The 12,058-nt window shown below is 33.3% G+C and overlaps 1 protein-coding gene across 1 annotated transcript; it reads left to right on the top strand.

Moving 5' to 3' along the window:
• The first annotated feature begins 4,406 nt into the window (after positions 1-4,406).
• Positions 4,407-8,986, top strand: LOC122315002 (aspartyl protease family protein 1-like). Its single transcript, XM_043130677.1, has 11 exons — positions 4,407-4,554; positions 4,923-5,157; positions 5,543-5,684; positions 5,963-6,195; positions 6,661-6,885; positions 7,071-7,206; positions 7,299-7,372; positions 7,460-7,559; positions 7,640-7,700; positions 8,384-8,455; positions 8,545-8,986. Exons 1-11 carry the CDS (start codon positions 4,491-4,493, stop codon positions 8,745-8,747), a joined length of 1,545 nt encoding a protein of 514 aa, XP_042986611.1. The 5' UTR covers positions 4,407-4,490; the 3' UTR covers positions 8,748-8,986.
• Positions 8,987-12,058: the final 3,072 nt, after the last annotated feature.

The following is a 12,058-nucleotide window of genomic DNA, read 5'->3' as shown; positions in this document are numbered from 1 at the left end:
CATGGGCCATGGGCCAGATAATTTCATTGGCAATTTTCTTCATTTTAATTCAATATCTTTTTTAGAGTATAGCATAATAAATGGGCTTGGACCCATAGTTTTATTTTCTTTTTATGCAATTAGTTTTGTAGCTTGGGCCCATGTAGGGTCATCCTGCTTATGTACGGCTCTAGGGTTGATCATTAGAAACTTAATACAACATATTTTTCAATTTCTATTTTCTTCTCTTGGAGGTAAGGTCAACTTCAAATTTGACCAATTTTCTTGCACTTTTTTATATTTTCTATTCACCCAAACACCAACCATTGGGTTCACGACCAACCCTTCTATTGGTGAATCTCTATACCTACCTCTTCACGCCATAACAACCACTTATGTGTGTCTGTGTGTGTGTATATATGTATATATCACTCACTCTTTCATTTCAGTGTTCAACCATCACACACAGAAGAAGTCAGTTAGTCCCTGCCATATCTCAGGCACCCAACGCTATTGCATGCTTCCCTCTCCTTTCGGTTAGCCCTTCGTTTTGCCTTCTCTTAGTACAGAAACCTTGCTTTAGGTTTCAAGTGTTTTATTTTCCAAGTCTGGACACACGGCTTAAGTGTAAAACAAACCATATTACTTTTCCTTTCCCACCCTTCCCGTAGCCCCTATAAAACATTCACATACAGACTTCCCTTACTTGTAAGCCATGGCAGACTGCTGGGCTTATTTTACGAACTTGGTTTACACTCAGATGATAATGTTTTGGGCTTATTCTACATTCGAGTTTCATAAATTGAGCTTGTTTGGGTATATAACTGTTATTCTAGAAACTTATGTTTATAATATATATATATATATATATATATGTATGAGATCATTCTATATTATTAAATACTAATTTTTATAATTAGATTTCAGCAGTAAATAATAAATATTTTAATTTTATTTTGAACACTCTATATCTAATTAAGTCTATTTTATAAAAAGGGTTTATGCTATTATTTAATAAATTTATATAAAATACAATTTCCTACTAAATTATATGTTATTAATATTAAATTATGATTATAATAATATATAGTTTTTAAGGATTTGAACTCTAAATATGATTAAGTTTAATTATCAAAACAAATTTCCGTTGTTATATATTTGGTCAGATTTGATAAATTGTTCTATTATAGTTATAATTAGGAAATAAAGAAATATATTAAGAATATTTAAATGATATTATAATTTATTCGATTTCTTGTAAAACTGAATAATTACTTAATTATAAGAAAATTTGAACTTAATTTTATGAATTGGGATTTTCACAACTTATTTCAATAGAATAAAGTCTAATAACGTTTCTAAGTTAGAAACTGAAAATAAAAATGTGTTATTAGTATTTAATTAATTATATGATATTAGTTGTTCAAAAAATATTATATGATATTAGTATTCAATCTTTTTTGTATGACACATAATTTTTATTAAATTAGTCCTCATGGTACTATGTATGTATAATTAATTAGAATATTATGATACGTTTTTTTTTTTTTTTTTATAGAAACCTTAGTAACATTGGGGTTGTGTGGAAGAGGTTTCGTCTCATTTCATCTCATTTCCAAATATCAGATAAATACTTTTTAATTTTAAATATTCAACTTTTCATTTAATCATTACCTAATCTATACAATTTTTCTAAACTTTCAAATAAAATATAAAAAATAGCTCAACTTTTTCAAATTCCAAAACAAATATAATATTTAAAAATTATATTTTAACAATATTTTAACTTTATAATATTTTTATTCAACTTTTTTTCTCTTATTTTTCAAAATCTAATAAAACATCATAACTCAAATAATTTCACAACTATTTACAAGTCGTTTCATTACTATTAACAGATTTCTCATCTCATCTCATTCCTCAAACATCTCCTTATTATTTCATATAGGTAACATGCTACGAAATAGGTTTAGGAAGTAGTACGAGGTAAGTAACTTGATTATAAAATTAAGTTTAGCACACATAGGCTAGTTAGATTATCATTATAGCCAGTTCTTTGATAGCCAATTTTTTATGTACCACACATGTTATTCATCATAGTACATGATCATGTTAATTTTGCATCATATTTAATTCAACATTTATAATTATGTATGTATTATGTATGTCATACATTTCACATTGGTCTTTGCACGTAAGCTTTCAAGATGAAGTGTAAGATAAGATTAGATTAGTTTAATTAGGATGGACATTTAAATGCATGATACCAATGCGATTTATGGGTGGATGTGCAAGCCACAGACCTAATCATGGTCCATCATGCTAGAATACTATTAGCAGCTCCCTTTGTGGCTACAAGATGTGGGGTCAAGTGCACAACCTTGTATACATGGTTAAGTGTGTTGATTAGTAAAATAATTCAAGACAAGTCATAAACATATGTATCAATGATCATGATTTTAAATTACGTGAAATATTTTATAAAAAATCTTATATTTATTATGTTTACGTTATAATAGAATTATTGACTCTTCAACTCATTTTAGTTTTATATCATGTTTTTAAACACCTAGGTGAGGATGATGAGGAGTAAAAGCGGACCGTGCTTAGATGAAGCAGTTTGATTTAATTCCATGCTTCTTAGATTAATTAATTTTTATGATAGACATTTTATTCAGTTATTTGAAGACTAAGATTTAATGTTATTTGAGATATGATTTATTTAATAACTCTTTTATAAATTAAATATTTATTTTATTAAATTATAAAGTCTCTCGCTTGTCTATATTTATAAAAACACGTGATATCCTTAGCTTATGGGAAGGAGGTGTTACATTCGGATCTGACTCTAACTTAGTGGGAGTTCGGATCTGACTCTAATTAGTGGGAGTTCGAATTTGAACTCCAACTAAACCAGAATTCGATCCAACTCCGACAATACTTAGAAAAGTAAAAAAACTTTAGGTCCGAGTCTAATGCTGTGGAGTCAATATTAGAATCGAATTTTTAAATTTTTGCACAATCCTATCCAAATCGGTAGGTCATTTTGCCGAACTTGGCGAACCACATAAATGTTGGTCTTCTTTATTACTATCAATTTATTGTTAAGCAAGCTACGGATGAATACCTCTAACATACTATCACCATGAGCAATTATGTAAGATAAGAGAGTCATTCGACCATACTCTTCAGCCAGAAACTATTTCAGCAAGGACAAAGCTATTATGCCTTTAATTTATACCACTCATTTTTTCCTCTCGACGTGGCATCACAACCACAATGTGCTGCCAAATAGCATATTAAAAAATATTCAAAATACAAATATAAATAAGTAAAAAGAATCTAAAATTTTAGTCTTCATTTTTACTATTTCCAACAACATCCCCAATCTTTTCGATTTCTCCTTATTTGTCTAAGAAATTCAAAATAATGATTTTTTTATTTTTTATTTTTATACAAGATGAGAGTTTCAAAATAATGATTTTGGCTGTAAAGATGGAGGCACTTTTTCTTACAAATGGCTGGGCAGCAGTCATCGGTGGTGCAGTAGAACTAGGTGGCGATCGGATACTCGGAATGGGTGGGAATAATACAAAAAATGAGATTTGTTTGAATGATATCGTTGATATAACATTTTATCTAGAAAAATGATATTTACAATCATAAAATAAAGTGAATAAATATTTTATTATGTTTTAAAAAAAATACAGAAATGCATAAAAATTTTATTATTTTTTAAAAAATTATGTATTATTTACAGACTCCATGTAGCATCATCCATTTATCTTACTGAGAAAAGTAGAGCTTGTGAATGTAATTTTATTATGTACAAATAAAGTTGACCGTTAATCTGCTATTAATATTGATTATTTTATATTTAAAGTTTAAATTAATACTATTTTTAATAAAATTTATTTTTTAACTAATTATATTAGATTGATGTATATATTAATACGCAGTTATGCTTGTAACTAATTTTTTCTGTGCACAAAAAGTGGGACCCTTCTTTCTCAATCAGTGAGAGAACGACTCTTAAGGAGAGGTTTGGAAATAGATATTAAAATTTTGATTTGATATAAAAGTTTAAAATATTAATTTTTAGTATTATTATTGTTTTGAAATTTGAAAAAGTTGTATTGAAATTTAAAAAAATTAAATTATTTATTATAATTTTATGTAAAAATTTTAAAAAAATTATAACGATGAGACGAGAATTTTAAAATTGAGTAGAAAAACCTGCCCCAACTCTTGGCGCGTCAACCACGGTCTTCGTTTCCCCAACCCACCCCCTACGTCTCCCGCTCCCTCCGAGCCGTCTCATGGACCAGTTTTCGTAATATTATTTTGGCAACAAGTGAGAGAGCGTCAACGTTCCACAGCTGCTTCCCAGTTTCCAGTTTTTATGGACATTAAATTTGTTCCCTTTGGTTCCTCCTGATCTTTATACTATACATGTATCCAGATTCTCTTTTCCAAAGAGAGACTTCTGCAGCAGCATCAACTACTAAACCATGGCTTGGGCTCCCTTTACATCTCCTTGTTTATGCTTACTATCCATTTTCTTTTTCGGTTTGGGTTCATGGATCTGTTATGGGTTCGGCTTCGGCGACTTTTAACTCTTGGCTCTTCAAACACGGTCTTCGTTTCGCCAACCCACCCCCTACGTCTCTCGCTCTCTCCGAGTCTTCTCATAGACCAGTTATCGTAATATTATTCTGGCAACAAGTGAGAGAGCGTCAAAGTTCTGCAGCTGCTTCCCAGTTTCCAGTTCTTATGGACATTAAACATGTTCACTTTGGTTCCTCCCCTTCATACTATATATGTATCCAGATTCTCTTTTCCAAAGAAAGACTTCTGCAGCAGCATCAACTACTAAACCATGGCTTGGGCTCCCTTTACATCTCCTTGTTTATGCTTACTATCCATTTTCTTTTTCGGTTTGGGTTCGCGGATCTGTTATGGGTTCGGCTTCGGCTTCGACATCCACCACAGCTTCTCCGATCCCGTTAAGGGAGTTCTCGGCCTCGATGACCTCCCCGAGAAGGGAAGCTTAGACTACTACGTTGTCATGGCCCACCGTGACCGCTTAATGCGCGCCCGTCACCTCGCCGCCAGCTACGGCCAGTCCTCGCCACTCACTTTCGCCAATGGAAACGACACTTTCAGCTCTTTGGGATTGTACGATCCTTAATGAACTCCTAATGTGTGCATGTATTATTAGTTTTAAAAAAAGAACTTTATTGGGCTTTTGAAGAATTTGGATATGATTTCTTGGTTACACTAAGAAACTGGAGGAGAAGAGGAGATAGGGAGTTTTTTCTTCGCCACATTAAGATATTTCTTTTGTGGTTTCTCAGGCGAATTTTTTCTTATTGATTGATGGATATGGAAAATAATTTCTTAAAGCGTAACACTCGTTGAGAAAGTTGCGGATTTGTTTGTTTGGTTTGAATTTTCTCTCGATTTTCTTGTTGACCAAACAAGGAATGAAAGTTATAAGGGATTCTCTTCGTGTCACTTTTCTAATAACTAACCATTGCTTTCTATCTTCGTGGTGTTTCAGTTTATATTATGCCAATGTTTCTGTGGGGACACCAAGTTTATCCTTTTTGGTGGCATTAGACACAGGCAGTAATTTGTTCTGGCTACCATGCGATTGTAAGAAAGGTGGCTGCATTACTGGCTTGCAGACATCATCTGGAGAGGTATGTTGTAATACTCCGAATTTTATTTATTTTCTTGGAATCATGATCTGTTATAAATATTGTTTCAACTGCTATCTGGATAGGGCCTGTGTGTCAATCTCTTGCTGCTGTCATGCTTACAACAATCATCTGCTTATTTTGTGACGATAGGACAAGCTTTGATTATTCATTAGCTCTGTGGTCTTATGTTTCCACCTATTTGGTTATTTTGTAAATAGGTGGTGATAGAAGCTTGCTTGAGTCCTGAATTCTTTTGTAATTACTCTTTTATCAAGCAGGAAATAAAACTCAACATCTACAGCCCTAATAATTCATCAACAAGTGAAAAATTATCCAGCGACAGCACCCTGTGTAGACCAAGTGATCAATGCTCTTCAGCAAGTAGTAATTGTTGTTATAAAAATCTGTATTCTAAGAATACTTCATCTACTGGGATCTTGGTAGAGGATGTTTTGCACTTAGTTACAGATGATGATCAATCAAAAGCTGTTGACGCTCGGATTACATTTGGGTATGCAATTCTTCCTTCACTTACTACCAAAAATATTTTTTGACTCTTTGGTTTTTTGTGATATCAAAATAACTCCCTACATACAGACGAGCAGCTTTTCAAATGAATATGATGTTAAATCGTCAGTGATATTTAGTTTAGAAACTGGACTATAATCAATTAATTGTCAGTTGAAATGACAAAAAACTGGAGAATGGGAGATTTTATTTTTCTATCGGTTGTAGGATGCGAGATTTTGAAAATGTAGATCTAGACTTTGGTGTGGCTTTGTTCTCCTCAAGTAGGAATGATTATCATGAGGACTCTCAAGTTGTTGTATTGCCATCATTGTGGGCAGTAGGTGATCAACTAATATCTATTTATATAAGAAAAGAGAGGGTGAAAAATTTCCTGTGGTGGTCAGATTTCTTCAGCAAATTTTTGTTTATTTCTGGTCCCCCTTGTCTAATGTGTACTTTGCTGCAGTTGTGGTCAAATTCAGACTGGTGCTTTTTTGCTGGGAATAGCACCAAACGGTCTGTTTGGGCTAGGCATGAAAAATATATCCGTACCTAGCATCTTAGCAAAAAATGGGCTAGCTTCAAATTCCTTTGCGTTGTGTTTTGGACTTGATGGGGTTGGGAGAATCAATTTTGGATTTAATGGCAGCTCAGAGCAAAGTGAAACACCATTCAATGTTCAGCAATCACAGTAAGTATTTTTTTTTTTTTAATTAATGGGGATGGTGGGATTCAAACCCCGTATCTAACCTTGAAATACCAGGGTCGATGCCGATTGGGCGTTCACTGGTACTTCTTGATATTGCAAATAAATTTATGTTTGATCAGAATCGTATGCTACTTGTAATGATTTTTCCTTTGGAAACTTCTTGTCAGTCCATCTTATAACATCAGCATCACTCGAATAACTGTGGGAAACAATTCTTCTGAGCTGGAATTCAGTGCCATCTTTGACTCTGGTACAGCTTTCACACACCTAAGCGACCCGGCTTATACTTTTATTTCCGACAGTGTAAGTTCTTTACATAACGCTATTCCGTGTTACCTTTTTGGGAATTTGTATTTTATAAGATCTGAATATCTATGATTTATGTTGCGATTCAGTTCAATTCCAAGGTCGAAGGAAAGAGGCATGCACCTGATTCCGCGATCCCTTTTGAATACTGTTACGAATTACGGTAATTTATATTAAAGAAAATCCTGTTCCTATTTTGTATTGGTTTCACCCTTTCAACTCGGAGGCATTGAATCCACTTTATATGCAGTGCAAACCAAAGCACCTTTAAAATCCCTAGTATGAATCTGACAATGAAAGGCGGAGACGACTATTTACTCAAAGATCCAACTGCATTCATTCAAACTCTGGTATGATCTCACTTCTACAACGACTTTTAATTTCCTTTTCCTAGTTGAGTTATTCTAAGGTTTGATATTATGGTCTTCAGGAGGGTGGAAATTTGTATTGTCTGGCTCTTCTCAAAAGTGAAGATATAAACATCATAGGACGTGAGTATCTATTTATCGATAACTTGCTTATTTGTAGATCAAGAAGAATTTTGTTTGTTTTAAAACCTCTGTGTTAATGAGTACACATTTTCATGTTTTTCTGTCTTTCTGGAATTTAGACTTTGTGCATATATCCCTTTACGTTAGGTGATATAACTCCATTGTTGTGGAAATTCTACGTATCCTTCTACTGTCTGAAACTCAAGGATAATGAATTCTGAAGTGATAAAAAAGCACAGAAGTGAGCTGTTTATTTTCCTTTAACTATATGAGGGTAGTTGCAGTTTTTGGTTGAGTCAGATAGATCTGCAAAGCCACTCATTGTGTCTACTATTACTTTAATACATAGACAATTAGAATTTTAAAAACCATGACTATATTCACTCTCCTGGTCCAGTACTCCCTTCCTTTTTAGACTTGCATTGCCACTGCATGATGGTTAAAAATCATTGTACCTTATTCAGCAAGATATTATTAATGTGAGTTTGAATTATGGGAGGCTTGTCAGCATAGGCTGCGCAATCTTTAAACCGAGTTAATGTCTGCACAAGAAAAATATATATTTTCTTACATCATTGCCTCCTTGAATAAGCCTCATATATAACAGAAAACCATCATGCATCTTTATATGTTTGAATTGACAAGTTGCCACTTACGTTGTGAATTTATTTATTTTCATCCAGAAAACTTCATGAGTGGTTATCATATAGTTTTTGATCGGGAGAAGATGATGTTAGGTTGGAAGGACTCGAACTGTGAGTGTGGTTCCTTTTTTATAATGTGCAGATTTCTATTCTCTTGGTGAGTTCTTTTAAGTTGCTATAATGAGACTTGCTGTCCCCAGGTTACAATGATGAGAGTTCTAACACTGCACCCATCAGCCCATCACCATCTCCTGCGGTTTCCTCTGTTGTTCGATTAACCACAGAAGGGATTGGAAACAACTCTTATATGCCTGCAGCAGCACCATCCAGTTATTCACCCAAGTTGAAGTCTTTTAGTTACACAGTCACCGTGCTTCTTGTTTCTTTTTTTGCTATTGTTTGATCACCCGAGTTGGAAGCATCGTTTTCTTTTTTATTTTTTGTCACACTATAGGCTATAAGAATCGGAAGGTCAGTTGGGCTCCTACTTTTTAGTGTTCTGTTGCATTAATTTGAGCATTGGGTTCCAAGTAACATAATAAAGATATTTATAATTAGTATAAGCAGAAACCAATTCAGGCTGAAATATTGGATATGTCCGCAGTCTATGATAAACAATAAAACTGCGATGCTTCTCGTTTACATTGTTTTTCTTGTAATGCTGCTCAGTCTTTTTAATTAGCCTATATTTTGCTATTGGCCATTGAATGGCGCGCGTTTTGGCGCCCATTAGTTGTCATGCCCATGTGTGCTTCAGCTGCTACTCTGCTTTGCTGTCATTTACTTTTTCAGAAATGATATGTGCACGGACCCTTGCACGGGCTGATGTGGCACTGCCATGGCTATATCTGATGTGGCATGCCACGTCAGCACTGTCAATGATACGCGAATGTGGCAGTGGCATTGCCATGCCAGCCCGTGCAAATTGTCAGTGCATGGATCCGTGCCTGTTGCAGGACTCCTCTAAATTGCATTAATATAGCTTCAGATGGTACCTGTTTCTTTTCCTCATACTAGAATCTGAGAGATGCAGAAACACCCAGGGTTTGCCCAAGTGGTGAAGGCTTTAGTCTTGGAGTATTACTTTTCTCAAGGTTCAATATCTTATGAGTGCAAACAATCATGTGGGATCATATTTTTTGGTGAAAAGTCAATGATTTAATCAGTTTTATGTAGGGAAACAATACGGTATATGTGATCGAGATTTATTCTACAGAATTGGGTCTGAAGGGTCTTGGAGAGGTTCCCGACGTATTTAAAAAAAAAAAAAATCTGAGATATGCCGAGCGTCTATATATCCTTTGCTCTGAGGAGTGAGGATCGCAGCTTCGATGGAGGCTTTCCTCTGCTGACCGCTCAATCAACTGCTGAGATTTGAGTTTTTTTTGGGTCATTGAAAAAGGAGATGTGCTACGTTTTCAGGGTGTACTGTGAAGCATGCTCCCATTTGATTTTCTTTTATATTTTTTGTGGGTTTGGTTTTGATAGTTTTCGCTCAAATTTGAGAAGGACTGAGAGACAGCAGAGAGAGAGGTAGGTTAAAGTTCCGTCTTCGAGTTTTTAGGTGGTTGAAACCTAAAAGCTAAAATGACCTAGCTAAAGCTTTCTAGCACTCTTGGGAACCTGGAGGTAGTACACATATAATCTCTCTCTTATTTCCTTTATAGATAGTTCACACAAGCTTCTCTATGCCAAATTTTGATTAGTTTACTTGAGGTTTGAACCGGGTTCCTTAAATTCTTTGCAAATGATTTAGGGCTGGTTTAGATAGCCAAACGAGATGAAAATTTTTAAGATGCTTTCATACGGATAAAACACACTTTGTATCCAAACGTTTGTAAGATGAGTTTTGTTAAATATAAGTAAAGTTGCGTATTAATCTACGTATAATTACTAATTCCTTCAATAATATACTAGTAAGTAGTATGAGCTAATTATTATAAAATAATATACTTATACTTTAATACAAATAAACTAAAATTGACTAATAATAGTTTAGTATATGTAAACATCATATCATAACTACTATGTAACACTAATGTATAATAACATATAATACTAATATATAAACACTAATCTAAAAATTAGAATAACATGTAATATTATTGTATAATAACACAAGTGTAATAATATGTAATAGTAATATATAATAGCTAATGTATAATAATATGTAACATGTAATACTAATGTTTAACAATACTAGTATAATAACATTCCAGAAGTAATTGAGAGTGAAATGTCAGAAGAACATGAATCAACTAAATTGTCTAATGAGGATGAGGGCGATTGGTCTAGCAAAACAGATAGTGAATGAATCTAATATTTGTGTAAGTATATAATCTTATAAATATCTGCAACGTTTATACATACTATATATAATTTATTACAATTTTAAACAGATATGTCTCCCAAAAGCAAAGCATTGGGTGCGCCATCCCCATCCATTACCAACTCCCCGTGTGGTTCATCTACTATCAATAGTGGGCCAACATCCCCAAATCCAGAATAAGGTATTTTATCAAATTAAATTACAAACTTAATACTTGATTTAAGTAATCTATATTAATAAAATAAGTAAATTTAATAAAAATATTTAGTTTAATTACTGTATATATAAATGTTGTAAGCCAGCACCGAGGTTGAGGCACTACGAGAAGTGTCTGTATAGAGAAAGTAAGGAAAGCGAGTAAAATTAAAGTTGATAATCTTGATGATCACACTAGTAGCTCCGAGGATTCGGCAGTTTGGCTTGCTTCTTATGTTGGTAACCTTACTCATACGTATGCACCGATGACTACATTCTCCTAGGTTAAAGTTCTCTAAGATGTAAAAGACTACATCAAAAAATGTTGCTTGGTAATGAGCTACATCCCAAGAAACTAAGTATAACATGTTGATTTAAAGTTAGTTTGTATTTATACTAATTGTTAATAATTTACGAAAGGACGAGTTTGAACTTGATTGTAGTTGGCGAGAGGATCGACTAACGGTTGAAGAGTTGATGTCGAATGTATTCTGGAGGTACAAAAGTCGATGCCATGCACACTATTAGAAATTTAGAACTACGAGAGAGACACATCAAAATCCATGTAAAAGCAATGTCACCAAACGAATAAGAGAATGTTTGTGATATGTTTGAAAATCTTACTTATCAGATAATTTCATTGTTATCCTTTTTTAATAGTATATGATAGATGTATTAAACATATAGTTATAATATTTTTTTAGTAACGGAGTATTGTGAACGAAGCAAATAGATCAAATTTAACGATACACCATCATACGATTTTCTGAATTTTTCATCGTTTGTCTAAAAATATGGTCAATTATTCTACTCCTCATTAAATATTAAGATATACATTTTTCTTATTTAAGTTCTAATCTATATTTCCCTTTTGCAGCAAGAAGAAAGTCCCGCGACTATAATCTAACCCAATTATATGCTAAAACACATAAAAATTATGATGGTACTTGGACCAGTCCCGAAGTAAAGGCAAATTATATAAGATAAAGTTTATTTAATTCAAGTCTAATATGGTATTTTTGTTACTTATATTAATATATTATGTTTTTTTTTTTTTTTGCAGGAGAAGATGATATCTCCTAAGGAAGCTACTGTGAATCTATTTGATGAATCATTTGTCAACAATACTTAGATCATTTCTCAAGTTCTTAAATCACGTTCTGGATATTTGAGAGGCTTAGGACATTGCG

Source organism: Carya illinoinensis, chromosome 7 (genome assembly GCF_018687715.1).
Source record: "Carya illinoinensis cultivar Pawnee chromosome 7, C.illinoinensisPawnee_v1, whole genome shotgun sequence".
Classification (NCBI taxonomy): domain Eukaryota; kingdom Viridiplantae; phylum Streptophyta; class Magnoliopsida; order Fagales; family Juglandaceae; genus Carya; species Carya illinoinensis.
The sequence above is the reverse complement of the archived record's forward strand: the minus strand, read 5'-3'. Positions and strand labels throughout refer to the sequence as shown.